General features: G+C 46.5%; 2 protein-coding genes across 3 annotated transcripts; both read right to left on the bottom strand.

The window, feature by feature from the left end:
• Nucleotides 1-367: 367 nt before the first annotated feature.
• On the bottom strand, nucleotides 368-6219 carry stau1 (staufen double-stranded RNA binding protein 1). 2 transcript variants are annotated; one of them, XM_084706149.1, is made up of 15 exons: nucleotides 6058-6219; nucleotides 5024-5336; nucleotides 4787-4908; nucleotides 4536-4680; nucleotides 4216-4369; nucleotides 3923-4094; nucleotides 3743-3838; nucleotides 3370-3582; nucleotides 2904-3047; nucleotides 2676-2822; nucleotides 2469-2562; nucleotides 1958-2286; nucleotides 1697-1819; nucleotides 1405-1484; nucleotides 368-1299 (listed from the first exon to the last, which is right to left on the bottom strand). In XM_084706149.1, the coding sequence occupies exons 2-15, from the start codon at nucleotides 5226-5228 to the stop codon at nucleotides 1212-1214; spliced, it is 2112 nt and encodes a 703-aa protein (XP_084562275.1). In that variant the 5' UTR covers nucleotides 5229-5336; nucleotides 6058-6219; the 3' UTR covers nucleotides 368-1211. The 2 variants fall into 2 exon arrangements, with proteins under 2 accessions (XP_084562275.1, XP_084562276.1); XM_084706150.1 differs by having other exon boundaries at nucleotides 4216-4366.
• Nucleotides 6220-6371: 152 nt separating this feature from the next.
• Nucleotides 6372-16579, bottom strand: pbrm1l (polybromo 1, like). Its single transcript, XM_084705039.1, has 30 exons — nucleotides 16414-16579; nucleotides 15868-16042; nucleotides 15627-15724; nucleotides 15286-15433; nucleotides 15001-15153; nucleotides 14788-14904; nucleotides 14625-14693; nucleotides 14407-14505; nucleotides 14216-14301; nucleotides 14020-14111; nucleotides 13708-13924; nucleotides 13484-13625; nucleotides 13274-13359; nucleotides 12682-12961; nucleotides 12490-12595; nucleotides 11628-12267; nucleotides 11267-11478; nucleotides 10884-11069; nucleotides 10606-10763; nucleotides 10263-10514; nucleotides 9999-10144; nucleotides 9714-9871; nucleotides 9220-9403; nucleotides 8918-9125; nucleotides 8540-8738; nucleotides 8290-8445; nucleotides 7707-7859; nucleotides 7220-7287; nucleotides 6855-7068; nucleotides 6372-6772 (listed from the first exon to the last, which is right to left on the bottom strand). Exons 2-30 carry the CDS (start codon nucleotides 16012-16014, stop codon nucleotides 6609-6611), a joined length of 4938 nt encoding a protein of 1645 aa, XP_084561165.1. The 5' UTR covers nucleotides 16015-16042; nucleotides 16414-16579; the 3' UTR covers nucleotides 6372-6608.
• Between the last annotated feature and the right edge of the window lie 595 nt (nucleotides 16580-17174).

Genomic DNA, 17174 nt, shown 5'->3' with positions numbered 1-17174 from the left:
AATTTACAAGAAGACAATATGGTAGCATGTGCTTGATGATTTCTCAGCCAGGAATGCCATTAGCACCAAATGGGTCAAAACTACCACAATGTCTACTTCTAAATCAAGCGTTAGTCCCTACAATATGTTTGAACACTGAAAGCATGGTGATGACTTACAATCAGCGACTGATATAAAACTGTGCTTGTAACATTGTTCAGACTAGTCAACAATTACATTAGATGTCACTATGCTTTACTAAGAAACCTGGCATAAGGATTGTGTTTACATGAAGCACCTGTGTAATTATATCTTCATGTGTGTCAACTCAGTCCAATCATAAAACATATGCAACACACATCACAGATGAGAGAATCTCCATGACAGCTTTTTGACCTTGTTTTGTGTTTGACAGCACACAGGTTTTATTTACATTCCATGGGGAGCAGAGAGGGGGGGGGGGGTTGACACTGAGGGGACGAGCATCAGGGAGACTGATGTGACAATCAGGGAGACTGATGTGACAAGGGGGAGTTTGGGGAGTTGCGGGGGGGGGGGGGGGGGACATGGTGCTTAGACCGTACATACGCAACAGAGACTTCTACTGGCCCACCACACAGGGTGGGGACAACATCACGACATCACACGCTACATTTAGTCACAAAACCTTCCCAGCCCTACATGGTAATGTAGATAAACACTTCACTTGTGGTTGTTGATATAAAGCACCTTAGGAAAATCAACAGTGGTTCATAAGCTGCATCCTAGTCTAGAAAGGAGGTTCCAAACTCAAATGTAACAACCTACTCAAGAACTAGAGCAGGTAAGGCATGATAAAACAATTACAACAGAATCAACAAATCTGTCTGAGACAACACAAAATGTATTTTCACAGTTACCTTAATTCCTTTGGATTTCAACCACATGTCAATGACAACCGCTATGTCAATGATAACCACATGTCAATGATAACCGCTATGTCATAGAATAGGATGCAGCTACATTATCTAGTAAGCGACATAAAAAATAAATAATGTGTACAATTAAACAACATTAAGGAGAGGAAATCTACCAATCTTCTATCAATCTTGTTTAACTGTGAACATTTTGTAACATTGAATACGAGGAGTGATGCTTTACAGTGTCCGCAGCTTCTTGTGGCCTGCAAAGAGCCAATCAGAACGCAGTGTCTGAGTTTTCTCTAGTGCTTTTTCAAACAACCAATCCTGTGTCTACACTGTGCCATCCAGAGTCTGTGCCAAGGTGCTTGAGTTAGCCTGTTTGAGCAAAGAGTCGCCTTCTATGTCCTGTTTGCCACACCTGTAGAAAGATAAAATCAGCATGACTGCCTACCAAATCTAGGATTCACTTCCTGTGCTGTTCTTCCTCAGAACCTGAGCTGCAGAGAGCAGAGCCCCGCCTTACCCAGAGATTGGTCCGTTTCCTGTCCTGTCATTGGACTGCTGGTCCAGTTCGGAGAGTAACTTCAGTATATTCAAGGCAGCCTGTTTGCAAGCAGGACAAAAACAGAACACACACAGCTCTGTTAGCCTTGGCTGGTAAGAATCACTGATGACAGTTAACTCATACATACAGTTAAATGTCTGTCTTTGAGCTTCAAGTCTAGGAGACCTGCAGTTAAAACTCCATCCATTCCTTAAGTACACTGGTCCAGCCCAGTGAGGTATATCAGTGTAACTTTGCAGCGCTGACATACCATGTCATGACAGGACTCCACATCCTTCCCAATCCCATGGCTGATAAGCGGCGGCTGGGAGGAGCAGTTGATAAGCGACACAAACTCGTTCTTGTTGTTTTTGGGGAAGTCTTTGTATTCCACCTGAAAACAAAACGATAGAAAAACATGTAAACTTAGTTAGCCGGTTGCTTGTAAGGCTGTTGTAAGAGTGCGCCAGTGAAGAACATCAGCCAATAAGGTCAGCTGTAGTGAGGTTTTAAGGCCTGTATGAGTGAGCACCTGAAGGCCCTGCACTGTGGCCAGATAGCTGAGCTGTTCCGAGGGTCTGGTGAGGGGGCCGTGGGGGAAGTGGCCCAGGCTGTTTTTGCTCTTCAGAATGGTCTCTGCCGTCAGGGAGGTACCAGCGTACAGCAGCTCGTTGGCAATCATGGCAGTGATTGTGGCCATGGCTGGGTTGGCGTTGGCCATGACGCGGCTGTAGTCCTTGGCATGAGGCCCTTGGCAGGCCCCCACTGCCTGGGCAACCTCAGGCACCATGGGCAGGATGCCTGCAGGGAGCTGCTGGTGGCTGAGGTAAGGTATGCGGAAGTCTTCCTCCTTGGAGGACACTGGAGGTGTGGGGGGTAGGGGGGAGGGAGGGCAGAGAGCATACCCATTATGAATACGAGGATGAAAGTTATGCTATCACAGAACGCATGGACCATCATTCGTTCAAATACTGTGACAATGACTATTATACGTCATACAAAGCATTCCAAATATGACGTGGGAGTATGAGGACTCAAAGCACCTCTCCCCTGATGGTCACCCAGAGCGACATCCTCCACAGAACCGGGTTCAAAGAAGGTCACCTTCCGTCCATCTCCTGGCTTCTTCAGAGGAGCCTTCAGTTGACCACAGACACAGGTCAGCTACAACACTACATCCCGCCGCGTCACACTAATCTTGTTGTTCTAATCTAGCCGTGCTGCCAACCATGTGCAAAGAGCAACAATACCTTCTCATCCGTTTTGAGTGCCGGTTTGGGGGGTAGAGGCTGAGGCACTTTGTATCCCAACAGCTCCAGCATCTTCTCGGCTGCGTTCCTCTTGGCCACCTTCTTACTGGGACCCATCCCCTCAGCACACTGACCACACACAGTCACCTGTTCAAAACAAAACAGACGACCATTGTGAATTCCAGGCCAATTCTCAGCAGGCTGCTGTCAGTTCCGGGCTCTACTGACCTGCATGACAAACTCCCTGCGTCGAGGCAGGCCCCTCTCTGTTACCATGTTGTACTCGGGCTCCTTCTCCTTCTTGGCCTGCTGGATCTGAGCCAGGCGGCTGATGGGGTTCATGCCCTGGCCGTACTCTGGGCTCGTCTGCAGCTGCAGGGCACACGTGTAAATGTAGTCATTTAGCAGACGCTCTTATCCAGAGCGACTTACAGTAAGTACAGGGACATTCTCCCCGAGGCAAGTAGGGTGAAGTGCCTTACCCAAGGACACAACGTCATTTGGCGCGGCCGGGAATCGAATCAACCACCTTCTGATTAATAGCCCAACTCCCTCACCGCTCAGCCATCCGACCCCAACACACACACGTCAGTAACAGCCCTCAGGAACATGGTCGGAAGTTCACCAACAGCTAAGCTACGCCTCCTTCCAGGTTTTCCGATGGACTTTTGTCAGTGTTGTCTGAGGCCCTCACCTTGATGATGGACTTGGTTTTCTTCTTGATCCGTGGCAGCATCTTCTCCACGGTGGGCAGGTGGGGCAGCCTCCTCAGCTCTTCCAGCACTGCCGTGGCTGCTAGCTTTTTGGCGATCTTTTTACTCTTGCCCTCACCTTCCCCAGAAAACTCCCCGACGGTCACACGCACCATGAAGCTCTTCATGTGCGGGGGGCCGGCCTCCTGCAGAACCTGGGGCGGGAGGGCGGGATGGGGGGGGGGGCAGGAACGTAACGGCACGGTAAGAGATCTCGTTTAGTACCTGACTCAACCTGCTCAATTGGAATGAATGCACAATTGATCCAAAACTGTGAAACAGGTTTACATGTGTGACATTAAGATCCATTCAAACCTCAAAGTCAACTGGCAAGTTCCTCTTAAGTGCAATTTCAAACACTTGGCTGATTTCGGATTTGTTGAGATTCTCTTCCTCGGGTTCTCCGTTTATCTGCAATGTCAAGCATTGGACAATGACCTCGAGTGAAGCTGTTCCATCCCAGTAACCGTGTCCGTGTCCATCGCCCTCTCTCACCTCTGGCAGCTCCTGCAGCATTGGCTCCTTCTGCAGCACTTTGAGCGCCTTGGCCGCCGCGTCGTGTTTGGCAAGCTGCCGTGTGCGCCCCTTCCCATGGAACTGTTGGCCTCCAATGGACAGCTCCATGTGGTAGAGCACTGTCCCCACTGGGGGAAACGGATAGTAGTACCTGGGGAGGACAGCACGACATGCACCGTTCACTCATGCTGGACACCCTGCCTGTGGGAAGGTACTGCATGTCAGCTCACTGTCAATAAATGCCAGTTGAAGGGCGAGGTGAGTGGACTCACTGTTGCATGGAGCGCTGGTAAGGCCCAGGAGGCCTGATGTTGTAGTTGAAGCTGGGTCTCATACCAGGGTAAGGGTCAATAGGTTTGTATATAGGCTTCTTCCCCAGCTTCATACAAAGTGCATTCAACTCCATGGTGTGTGTCATGCAGTCTACTACAAATATACCACCAAACACCCCCCCCGAAACAAAACAGAAACCTGGATTACTTACAAAGGTATTGGAAATGATATAAAATGTGTGTGACAGAACAGAGCACAGGCACGCACGCACGCAGGCACACAGGGCCTGCCTTTTGGAACAGAGCGTGTGGGTTCTTGCCTGTGTTGCGGGGACTCCTCATGCTGGGTTTGGGCAGGGTGGTCTGGGCCAGGGCGGACGCAGCAGCCGAGTGCTGGGCTTTCTTAATGCTGGTCCCCTCGGCCTCCCAGCGCTGATCTCCCAGGGTCAGTCTCACTGAGAAGATCTGGGTTGAGGGAACAGAGACAAAGACAGGATGAGGCCTCTGGAAGGAGGTTGGCGCACAGCCTGCAGGTGGTGACGCGTGTCAGGAAGTGAACGGCTGCTGTTACCTTCGAATGAGCTGGTCCTTGTTCACACAGCAGTTTGTACTCGGGCTGGATTTTATTAAAACGGGCTAACTCATTCACCAGACACATGGGGGTCTTCTCTTTAGGGTTTGCCATGTTAGATACTAAAACAGAACAACATAGAGAGAGAGGCTTGTTAGTTACTCAGATAGAAGTCGATGACTCTGTGTATCTTGTGTTGATGTTTGGAAATCAACCTGAAAGTGAAAACACACAAACCTGATTGGGGGCTGAAGACAGTGGCTGAGCCTGAGGGCAGAGCAGAGCTCCTGAGAGGATGACTGGCACTCTCTGAGGGCAGGGGGCTCGATGAACAGGGAATACTGTAGCCAGGTTGGGAGTGGGGTGGTAGTTGCAGTGGGGTGGTAGCTAGCACAGCTCCAGACATGGAGTTACCTGGACACTGAAACTGGAGTTGGGACATACTCTTGTTGGGTAAGAGTGCTTGGTAGGCTGGAGTAAAGGTTGAGCTTTGCAGCAGAGTACCAATAGGTGCCAGAGGGAGATAATGTTTGAGACTGAAAAGCTTTGCCTGGAAAAAAATTTAAGAGGAGTTCAGATGACAGAACACTTACTAGAGGAGGCATGTGTGATTGTGAAAGCTTACTGGCATTTTACATTTAAAGTAAAAACGTATCACTGAATAAAGCATTAAGTACCACTGTCATTATATAATGTGATGAGATATATTCTCTCTCTTTAGTTACTCTGTTGATTCCTACTGAATGCCACAGGCCCAGCTAGGTAAAGTAGACTAGTTGACTGTCATGAATGTACAATTATATTTTGTTATGCAAATCAATTTGCATTTGACAGCCTGTTAATCGAAATCTGTTATTAGTTTTTCAAGCTGTCAAGTGTTTTTTTTCATTACAGTGCTCACTTAAGACGTTATTAGCGTTCCAACGAGCTCGGTAACATTACGTTAGCCTGCTAAGCTTGCATTCTGTGCTGTGGCCAACATGATTAAGTATTGGCTGCTGCTGGCTAGTTAGCTAGCCAGCTAGCAAGTTGGCTACCGGCATATTGGAAATTAGTTACTTTAACAATGTCGTGTCAAATACTTTGTACTACCAATTATGCCTATATTTTCCAATGACGCATCGGTATAAATCCGTTAGGCTTTCTGTAGTAAACTGCAGGGGAGTCGATAGCAGTTCCTGCTGGAGGCTAGCTAGCTACAGTAGCACTGCTGCTGACGGCTGTCTAGCTCAGACGCTCCTACTTTTTTGAGGTGCCTAAATTTACCTCACCTCTTTATCCTTCCTGCCCAGGTCTTAGTCCATAGGATACGTTGCTTAAATGTTGTATCGCTATGTTTTTCGCCAAATTCTAGGGGCGTTCCTTTGTGATTTTTTGGTCAAATTTGGGTTGTGAGGAGGTGAAAGAAAGGTAGACAAGGCAAACACTAAAGAGAATGGCCAATCTTGACAGCGTCGTCCAGGAAGTGACATCAGCGACGTGGCTTTAACAGAGAGGAAATGTAATTTCATGGCATTTCCAAATTCCAGCAAAAAAAGCATTCAGATGTTCTTTCATCGTGGGACAGAAATCACAAACATACAAATTTCATGTTGTAATCAAATTTATTTTGGCAGTCAGAAGAATAAGCCAAAAACACTGATTTCATTTGAGAAATGTTCACACATAAAAATTAGCAATAAAAAAACACACACAAATTAAGCTTATTTGACTTCTAAATATAAAAGAAATTATTCATGGCCTATAACATATTGCTTCTCTATGACCTATTAGTTTTACTTTGTCCATTCCATGACATGGGACAGTGAGTGCTAAGAATGTTCTACAGGTTATATGCCTGGCGTATGTTCAGAGAGTCTCGCAGCATCAAGTCACGTAGCCTCCACAGTGCATCTGCCATTGTTGTGTGGGCACCCTTGCTTTTCAACCAATGGGAAGGCAAACGGCTCTCCTGTTCTTTGGTCAGGTGGGTATCTCTCCTGCGGGCTGAGGCACATCCAAAACAAAGTTAGATACAAATCATTGTTAACACCTCTAAAAACGAAAAGTCAATTTTTTTTTTACTTGCCTTTGAGGGTTTGATCCCATTTGCTGATAGTGGCTGTGTCTGAGTTCAAGCCCTCGATGTATTTGAGGTAGGCCTCCGAGTGGAGGACTCTCTGAGTCTTGGGTGGTGGAGCCACAAACATGGGGGTGGTGGGCTGCAGGTGTGAAGGCTGACCCAGCTGGCCTTGTCCTGGGTAAGGAGGAGGGGCATGCTGCCCTGGGCTGAACATTCCCGGCTAGGAGATACAGGAAAAAAAAAGAAAAAAAAAAGGATGGTTTAATTGTCAATCAAGGAATCAACGAAGCAAGTCTGTCCCTTAAAAGAAATGTGCTTGAATTAATGATTTTAAGATGTTCCATTTTAAAAAGATGTGGAATATCTCTTACCTGTTGCATGTAAGGATTTCCAGGTCCAGGACTTCCAGCCATGCCGTTCATACCAGGGCCAATCATACCTGTAGCAATAACAAGAATACATGTCCATACTGTACACTACGCCAGAAGGATATACCACGAGGCCGGACCAATGGGTGTGCCAGGTTAGCCTTTCAAAAAGTTAAGATCTACAGATAGGACTCAATGAGTATGTGACGGTGTTAGTTGCTGTATTTATACATTTTAACATGCATTGACTATTTGTTCATGTGTTACTCAGCAATTAAGATATGTCTAAATAGTAACTTAGTAACTAAGTGAGTGAGAAACTGAAGTACAGGCGAGTGGAAACCATATCAATTTAGTGGGTGCATAGTGAACCAACAACCAGGCTTTGCTGCCTCAGTTGTCAGTGACCACATCCTGTTGGCCAGGTAAAACCCTTCAGCAGGACAGAGACACGACTGGAAGCAGGTGTGGTTAGGACGGTGGTCCTTACCCGGGTGGGGCATGCCAGGATACCCGAGCACACCTGGTGGGAGGTGGTGGGGAGGCAGTTGGGACACCCCCATGGGGTGAGGTGGCATTGGACCCACACACAAGCCCTCGGGGGGTCCCTGCATGTAGGGTGGGCCATAAGCTCCCATCATGCCTTGGGGGAAGGGTCGAGGAATAGACAACAACAAACCATGCATAAGTCACATGCAACTTGCTACCAACTAGCATGCATTATGTATAAACCTAGAAACAAAAGGAGATGAACAAATTAGTAGGCTAAAGCATGGCAAAATAAGCAAGCTTATGGATGGAAAAAGTCAAAAGAAATGTGGATGAATTAATTTCGTCATGCTGTTGATTTGATCATGCAAACTTGAAAACTAGCAGGCATATTAAACAGTATGACATTAGCAGCAAAATAAATCAAACAAATCATTGCGGATGAGATGTGTCGAGAAGTTTGGAATGGTCAAAGTTTCCGGACGGGAGGGGGTAAAATCTAAAGGTTGAATCGTTTTGGCAGTCCAGACTCATTTCCCAGCTGCCAAGTCCCAAACACTCGTGCTGTCACTTTGAGGGGTTACCTGACACAGGCGTCATGGTCTGGTTTAGCATTCCCATAGCGCTAGGCGAAGGCACCACCCCCATCAGCATCCCTACTGGGGTACCTGGTCTAGGGGAAGCTTGCTGCTGGGCTGCCCTCTCGCGCTCCTGATGCTCCACCACCTTGGCTGCCCGTTCTGGAACACACACACATGAATCGATAACCCCCATAGATGGGTAATGTAGGGATCAATCTCCATCCTGCAAACTGGACAGTACGGCCCCCTTTACCTTCATATTCTGCTTTTTTGGTTGCCTCGAGGTTCCTCCACTCGGTGCCCACCAGCCGGCTCAGCTCCCCGAAAGAAAGGTCCGGATGTCGGACCTTGATCACCGCACGCATCTCACTGCTGAACAGGATATACCCACTCATGTTGATCTTCCTCTTGGCACCCTCCTTCTTGGACATGCCCTTTACCTTCGGAGTGGACTGCAAACAGAAACCGTGGTCAACCCACAGGCATTCGAACAACCACTCGTTCTATGTTCCTGAGATAAGAGGCATCTGACCTGCTAAGCTGTGCAGAGCTCTAGGTGTGTGACGTGAAAGAGAAGGGTGGGTGGGGGGGGGATCTTGGGAGTGTGTGGGTGCGTGGGTGGGTGTAAGACCTGTGGAGGGGTGTATGGCATGATGTCCATATCGCTTGCCAGAGGGGTCTGCATCTGAGGCATGGAGGGAGTCTCTGGGGCCTCGTCCTCATCCTCCATGTCATCCATATCCTCATCTCCCTCATCCATGTCTGCTAGTTTCAACTCGAGCTCCTCAATCTTTTTATCCAGCAGAGGAGATGGCTCTTTTTGAGGAACTATCAGCTTCCTAGAAATAGACCGATGAGAGTGGAGGGATATTAGCGTGACGAGACAGCCACATCTTTGCGTTTGCGTGACGCCTTAGGTAAAGCGAGGCCCACCTGAAGTAGTAGATCTCGTCGTCCACCACCTTGGCAGAGAGGGAGAAGCGCTTCAGACCCTTGAACTTCTTCATCTGCTTCTCGCTCTCGATGTAGCGGCTCTCACAAAGCAGCACGTCCTCTTCGGCCACCTCCGTGGGTCGGCAGGACAGGTAGTCCTTGAAGGAGGACACCATGCATTTACCTGCAGGAGCCGACCAAACTTACATGGTTAATTCATCCATCTCATTTATCCATCTCATGAATTAAAGAGAATTCTGCACTTAATTTCATTTATAGTACAATTCAATGTTGAGGTAATCAAATGGTGCTATTGAAAATAAGCCTTCTTAAAGAGCCTTTTTAAACTGGCTTTAAAAACAAAAACAGCTTTGTTTGGGGGTGTGAAGGAGGAAACCTTGCTTGAGCTGAGACAACGCTAGACATGCTTAAGTCTGAGGATAAACAGGGCCAGATGGGAAATAACGTTTTGTGTTGAGGCTCCTGGGTCGTACCGAGGACACAGGTCATTGGACAGGTCTCCTCCAGGTTGCTCAGGAACACCTCTTTCTTGTAGAACATCTTGGTGGGCTCATGTTCTGTCTCCTCGGGATGGATGAAGATGGGCCCAAAGAAGAACGCAGCTCCGTTGCCCACCCACAGCTTCTCAATCCTACCCGCCCAATCAGAGAATGGCAGATATTCGCACACATACCCCAAGTACCAAAGCTACTTGATATCCACAGTACTAGAATACACCATTGAAATTTCAAGGGGTAAAGAAAGTAGCAATAACTGACCTGCCGATGCGATGTCGAATCAGACCATGGGACTGGATGTAGACACAGTCTCCTACTTTTAGCCACATTTTGTTATAGTGGAGCTGGTCATAGTATTGACAGCCTGGCTCCCCTCCACTCATGTCCACTGGAACATCCTCTCTCTCCTTTAGGGACAGGAGATGGACACACACACACACCCTTATTACAACTGAAAGGATATGACAGTGTGATCCCAACATGTCCCGTGACATTTCTTGACTGATAGTTTCTGCACTTCCTCACCTTGATAACGACGCTGCCGCTGCCACTGTCGATGTGGGGCACGGCCACAGGCTTCTCCTGGTCGTGCTTGGCATACATGGAGGCAACCCGGACCACAGGCAACGGCACATCGCGAGGTACAAACCTCACAGAGTTGACAGGCATGGCCCACATCTTGATCTTCTTGAAGGCCTTGTTCCTGGCAGCATAGCGTGACTCACAGATATACACGTCCTCCGGCCGAAAGCCCTCTGGCTGCAGTTTGAAGTAATCCTGAAGGACAGAGATCACAAACACTGCAGCCACCTTCCTAGATGAGTGCCGTTTCAAACACTGATTTAAGAGGTTCAAACCTACGCCTTACCTTCACAAACATGACCATGCATTTGCCCATGATTTTGCTGACAGGTACTTTGTTGAAGTAGTCACTCTTGAACACCTCTTTCTCCAGGAACTTGCGTGTTGCCAGGTGGAAGGTCTCACTGGGTCTGTAGAACCAGCAGCCGTAGAGCCACTTCTCTCCTACACACAGACAGCAAGGTCAAGCACTGGCACTACTGGTGTACTTGAGGGGTTGTGAGTTGTGCTGGGATATTGGACTGTATGAATGGCTGTGTTGCATGGAGACTATTCAAGTGTCACCTGCTTCATCCTCCCACAGGCGTTCAATGCAGACAATGTGAGGCTTCAGGTTGGGCTCGGCTGGCCGCACATAGACACAGTCTCCCACGTGGTAGGTGCTGTTCTCGAAGCTGCAGTCCTGACTGTAGGTGCACTCTGTGCCAGACTGCCATGCACCCCCTGGTAGATCTTCTGGCTTCTCCCCCTCTGTAAGCGACAAAACAGTCCCCTCATCAGCAGCGCGTCAGTATGAACACTAGCATGTTATCTAAAGGCACACACGGGACAGCATTAAGCTGCCTTAGTTTGGTTCAATGTAAACAAACAAATTCCCCATAAACGGGGGTCTTCTTCACAGTGATCCAGTGAGATGTGTTTAAAAAGGGCTACCATCTCACACACACCTTTGTTTTCCTCCTCCCTCTTCTGCTTGTCCTCCTCCATCTCCTTGGGCAGTTTCTCTCTCTTCTCCTGCTCCACGTCACTGTTCAGGTGTTTGTGGGTGTAGCTGAGAGCAGGCGTTAGCAGGATCTCGCCATTCTTACACAGCTCATCTCTGATCTTAATGAAGAAATGCTGAAGCTCCACTGCATCCTCAAAGATCTCGGAGTCTGTCCTGTAGACATGACAAGCACGATGTAAAGAGGGGTGAGCAAATATACAATTGTTCAATTACCTTTTCTTGTTCAGGTTTCATTTGCACTCTCATGTTGAACATTTCAGACAACTTGAAGGTACAGTTATTTTGGGCAGATTTTGGTGTACCTATTCAGCCGCCTGGCCTTCTCCAGCACTTCAAACATGTGTTCCTGAAAGACATCAAGCCTCTTGTAGCGCCCACGGTCAACATTCACCCTGACGATATCAAAGTTCAGAGGAGGCTTTTCCGGGCTGGTCGGGTCCTGGGCCGGGATCTCGGCCAAGGAGTCGCTGTAGCAGCGGCCCTCCTCATCCTGGTGACTCAGCACCGACACAAACAGGTTCCTGATGAGCTCTCTGACCAGCGAGCCCACGACGGGAGCCCCGCCCTCCTCCCCACCCTCCTGCAGCCTGCGCGTCTCCAGCAGCACGCGGTGCAGCACCAGGGCATCGCGGTAGATCAGAGACTCTGGCTCGTTGTACGTGCAGGCATTGTTGAACATCAGGGCAAAGTCCTCCACCAGCGCGTCCACGTCCTGGTAGCGCCCGCCTGCTATGTGGCTGCGCAGGCGCTCCATGTCAATGGGGCGCTTGATGGTGGCGTAGTAGTCAGGTAGCTCGGCACGTGAGGGCAAGCGCAGGAAGATGGTGCTGAGGCGCCGGCCGCGGCGGTCCTGATAGTTCCTCACAGCGTCGTAGAGCTCGTTCAGCCTCTGCTGGAGCGGAGTCAGGTACTTGGACTTCTTTGGTGAGACACCAATCTTTCCTACAGGTGCACAACATATGGGAATTGGGGATGCTCATTTTGAAAAAAAAAAAATAGCGATAACTGCGCTCGTTAACGACCGGCATTAACCATTCATTAAGCGTTCATTATGAGCATCCCTAATGGGAATCATATAGATCTGGAATTTCTCTATCTAGAATATATAAAAACTGTAGTATGTAAATAAAGGGTGACATGACTGAAAAAGAGCGGCAAACCTACTTAGTTTGAGCTTGGGAGAACCCATATCCTCCTCATCAGGAACAGGCCCTAGCTCCATGCGCTTGTCCTTCAAGACCTTCTCCAGAATACCAGCATCATTGTAAACCTTCAAACAAATCAGACATTAAAAAAATCTATACTTTGCAATAATTTATCAAACCGTCAGATGAATGCACAGGCCAGTGCATCTACCTGAGAACCCTCCTCATTGTAATGGCGGGCGTTCCGGAACATCAGCCTCATGTCGTCCATCAGGGCCTCCGCAGTGGTGTAGCGCTCTGAGCGGATGTTGTGCTCAATGGTCTTCAGGTCCATTGGCTCCTGGATGACCTTGTAGTAGTCAGGGTAGTCCTTCTTTGATGGCTTGACCATGAAAAGGTCACAGAGGCGCCGGTTAGTGTTTTCTTCTCTGGCCTCTATTACTGCAGCATAAAGGGCCTTCATCCGGTTCTTTTTGGTGTTCTTCTTATGGCTGCCAAACAAAAATGTAGTTTTTATAGTTATTAAAACGATGCGATGGAGAATAAATTCAAAAGACTTTGGTATGTATCCTTTAAAAAGAGGGATAAGTTAATTGAGACCCGAGTTTCTTTTTCAAGGATACTAGAATAACACAACTTAAACAATAAGTCAAAACAATACTCAATAAGGAAATAAAGGACTATTTCCAAATTACAAACATATCCCCTCCTACATGTCACTCCAGACTCAAGCTAACACTATCCTGTTCAACCTCGGGCTGGTGTCAAGGGGCAGGTGTTTGGCTGAGGTGAATCTGTCATACCTTTTCTTCTTGGTGCTCCCTGCATCAGATGACAGAATGCTGTCCCCATCATCATCATCTCTTCTCAACAGTTCCCTCTTCTTGATCTACAAAATTAAATTGTTAGTAAATAACGAGTCATTTTTTAGTCCACAAAACACTACATTTCTTCACATTACTTAATAGATCCCACTTTGAATCGGCAAATAGAATACAACATGAGAGCCTAACCTGCATTATCTGCTGAAGCCTGACAGCCCGTTTATAAATGCCAGAGTTGGGCATGTTATAACGCTTGGCATTCTCAAGCATCGTGCTGAGGTCAGTCTCCATCTGATCCACGCTATCATACTCTCCATTCTTCATCTTCTCTCTGGCAGGACAGAGGAGCCGGGTCATTAAACACGTGACAGAGCCTCTCCAGAAGTGGTGTCCATAAGGCGAGAGGCGCTTACCTGATCTGTTGCAAAGAGATGGGCTGTTTGATCTGCTGGTAGTAGTCAGGGTACTCCCTCCTGGAAGGCAGCTGTAGGAAGGGTTCAGACAGGAGCTGTCCCTGGCTGTTCCTGCCTCCTCGGACAGCCTCATACAGCAGGAAGACGGGGTTGGACATGTCCATGCTGGAGCTGAGGCACTCAGCTTCAGACTCAACCTCGTCATAGCGCACAGACCCTGGAGGAACAGACACATGGAAGTTCATACGTGTCTGAGAGGAACTGTAATCCCTCTGAAGCATTATTATGAAGTATTCTGAAATCAAGGCGTACCAGACAGAAAGGCATCCTCGTCACTCTCAGATCCGTACTGCAAGGCCAGGGTGATGGCTGACAGACGGTCTCCCTGGGCTGACCGCCGGTTTCTGAACACACGCCAATAGACAATAAGACAACCGTCAAACAGTCATCATCAGCGTCTCTTAAGCTTGCTTGAGTAATACTGTAGTTCTGGGGGGTAAGATGTTACCTGATGCGAAGACTAGATTTGGTAGGCTCAGCATGTTCAATTTCAGTCTTGCGCTGGATGAAGATCTTCTTGATTGTGTTAGCATCCTACACCACAGGAGAGATGGGATAAGAACTATATATACAACACATGCTTGAGAATACAAAAGCAGGAATGCAATATATTACAATAAATTCTGCTCAAACCTCTACCTTAAAAACCTGAGATCCTGGTTCGTTATATGTTTTAGCATTTTTGGCCAAAAGGTCAACGTCCTTGGCCATGGCGTTGACACTTTTATAATATCCAATCTATTAAGGAAAATCGGAATAAAAAATATTATATTTACAAAGGTGTGTACATTTCAACTATATTTAATATGTTATTTAACAAATAGCAACTACACAATTTAAAATTAAGACGCGCTTACCTGTATTCTTTGAGCAATGGTTCTCATATCAATTGGGTCCTTAATAATGGCATAGTAGTCTGGGTAGTGCTTGAGGAAAAGGAAGAAAAACTAATATTCAAGATTGTCCTACAAAAGTTGTATATATATTTTTTTTTTCATGTCTTGATTGGGAGAGCCTTACCATTTTGGAGGGAAGCTTCTGGAAAAGTTCACTGATCAGTCGTCCTGAAGGGTCAGTGTAAGCCACCACAGCCTCCAAGAGCTGCTCCAAAACCTCCTTCAGACAGCTTGGTGGGGTCTGTCAATTAAGATCATGCACAGGCAGAAAAGATTGACACCCCAGTTACCACATCAGAAAACATAAACAAAAGGTCACAAGGACAAAGTGTTTTACCTCATCTTCAGTGGAAAGTCCAGGATTATCGAGCATGTCGTCACCATCCTCATCATCATCCTCATCCCCATCTCCGGGCTGCACAAATTCATTCCTGGTGTGCACATACACTTCCCACAGCCTGCAAGCTGCTTGGTACTCATCTCTGTCAGCCTGAGGAGTTTTAGTGAGGAACTTTAGTGAGCTGTACTTATGACTAAGTAACTCACTTGTTATCACTCAAAACAAACTACAACCTTCTTAAAACTAGGTATGAGTGTCATCAAAAGCACGATATTCCTCTACCTTGAAATAGGATTTGGCGTTGTTGAACATGAGCTGGAAATCAGCAGTGAGCTGGTCTACATCTTGGTAATCTTCTGATTTCAGTTTCTGCTGGATCTTTGTCATGTCAATGGGGTGAGATACAGCCTCATAGTAATCTGGCTGATTCCTATGGAAGAGAGAAAAAGACTGAATATTCAGATAAGCATCTCACTGCATACACATAGCTACAATCTAATTTATCCATTGTCACACATCCATTGTTTAGAATGATGTCAACAATTATTAGGATAGGATTGTGGTTTGACTAAAACATATGTTGTGTGGCTGAAACAACTTTTTATCACTTCTTCATACAGTACCTTCTTTTTGGAACTCGTATGAACCATTCACAAAGCAGCCTCCCTTGGTCATCCTTGTGGTCCCTAACAGCATTGTACAACTCATGGCACACTGCGATCTGTTAAATTAAAACGCATTCAACATTCAAGATAGGTAACTAGCTATAAAGTGACCATCCCAAAAAAAATCCACAATGCAAGATAGATAGGCTAAATGTCTCGTAGCCACACAAAAAGTTTGTCAATTGATTTATCTACTTACGGGATCCACAGTTGGAAGCTTGGAGGTCCTTCTCCTTTTTCTGCCACTACCGGGAGTGGAAGAGGAGGTATCATCGAAGTCTCCACCGCTCACACTGCTGGAAGGAGATGTGGCTCTTCTCCTCTTAGTGCTGCTCATCGATGTCATTACTACTAGCTCCAAACTAGTACAAAACCTTAAGAAAGAAAAGGGCTTAAGTGTAATCACTTGACTAATGGGGTGCTAAAACAACAGAGGACAATTTTCCGCCTACCTAGGGCTAATGAGTTGTGCTGCTGTATACTTGCTAGAGAGGTAAACTACTACCACTACTGTAGTATATTATAACAAACAAAACGAGCGCCTAAATCATGAAATGGTAGCTAGTCGGCTATGTTTTTAGCAAGCCAACTATCACAAGCTAGAAGCTAGCGTGATTGAAGCTACCAATACCAGATAGCAAACTGCTGCGCAATAAAAAAGCATGCTAACTAAGATTACCATAGCTAAGCGATTACAAATATACATTCGCAAACTATCCAACTATACAATCTAATTCAGTTTTACCTTAAATGAATGCAATAGGCTTAATTTGATAGATATAACGTTATTCCCTGAGCAGAACCTTGTGCATTAGCAAGTTAGGCAACTAGCTGTCCTCTTTAGCATTTGCCCGGAAGTTGTGTTTTTTGTCGACAACAAAAGAGACATTTGCACTTCGTTCAGAATACCCGGACTGCCAAACGAAACGGTGCATCGGGGCGAACCATTTACGATTTTAATTATAACATTCCAACGGGATGAATTTTACATAAATAATTCTACTTGACAACGACAACTATGAATTAAACGCATATCTTTATATGTCAATCTTAATGTATTTAGAAATATTGTTGAAGTGGCCCCAAACCAATGTTTTAATCAGACCACGTGACACTGGGTCTAGATAAAGTGAAGGTTTACATTATTCACACTGCCACCGTCCATGCGGGAGTGAGGAGTGAGCTGCAAATATAGTCGGTTGCGGTTTATGGATTAATTTTTACAACCTCGAGGGTTTTAGTTTACTATCACTGTCCTAAATTATGGAATCTTCCTACTACACACTCTACGCATTGCATTGTTTAATGATAGGATTACATTTAAAACATTATATTATGAATACATCCTTAATGGTTAATTTAGAGGACAAGCTCCCAATTGACTTTTCACACGTTCTATGTACACACAATCAGCGTCCTAGATTGAAATATGTTTTCAACAAATGTTTACAACAAAATTACTTGGCCTAAATTATATTCTTTGTTTAACGATAGTGTTCCTAGGCA

This window comes from Hypomesus nipponensis, chromosome 9, assembly GCF_054491055.1.
Source record: "Hypomesus nipponensis isolate SF chromosome 9, ASM5449105v1, whole genome shotgun sequence".
Lineage (NCBI taxonomy): Eukaryota > Metazoa > Chordata > Actinopteri > Osmeriformes > Osmeridae > Hypomesus > Hypomesus nipponensis.
This window is presented reverse-complemented; position numbering and strand designations above follow the sequence as displayed.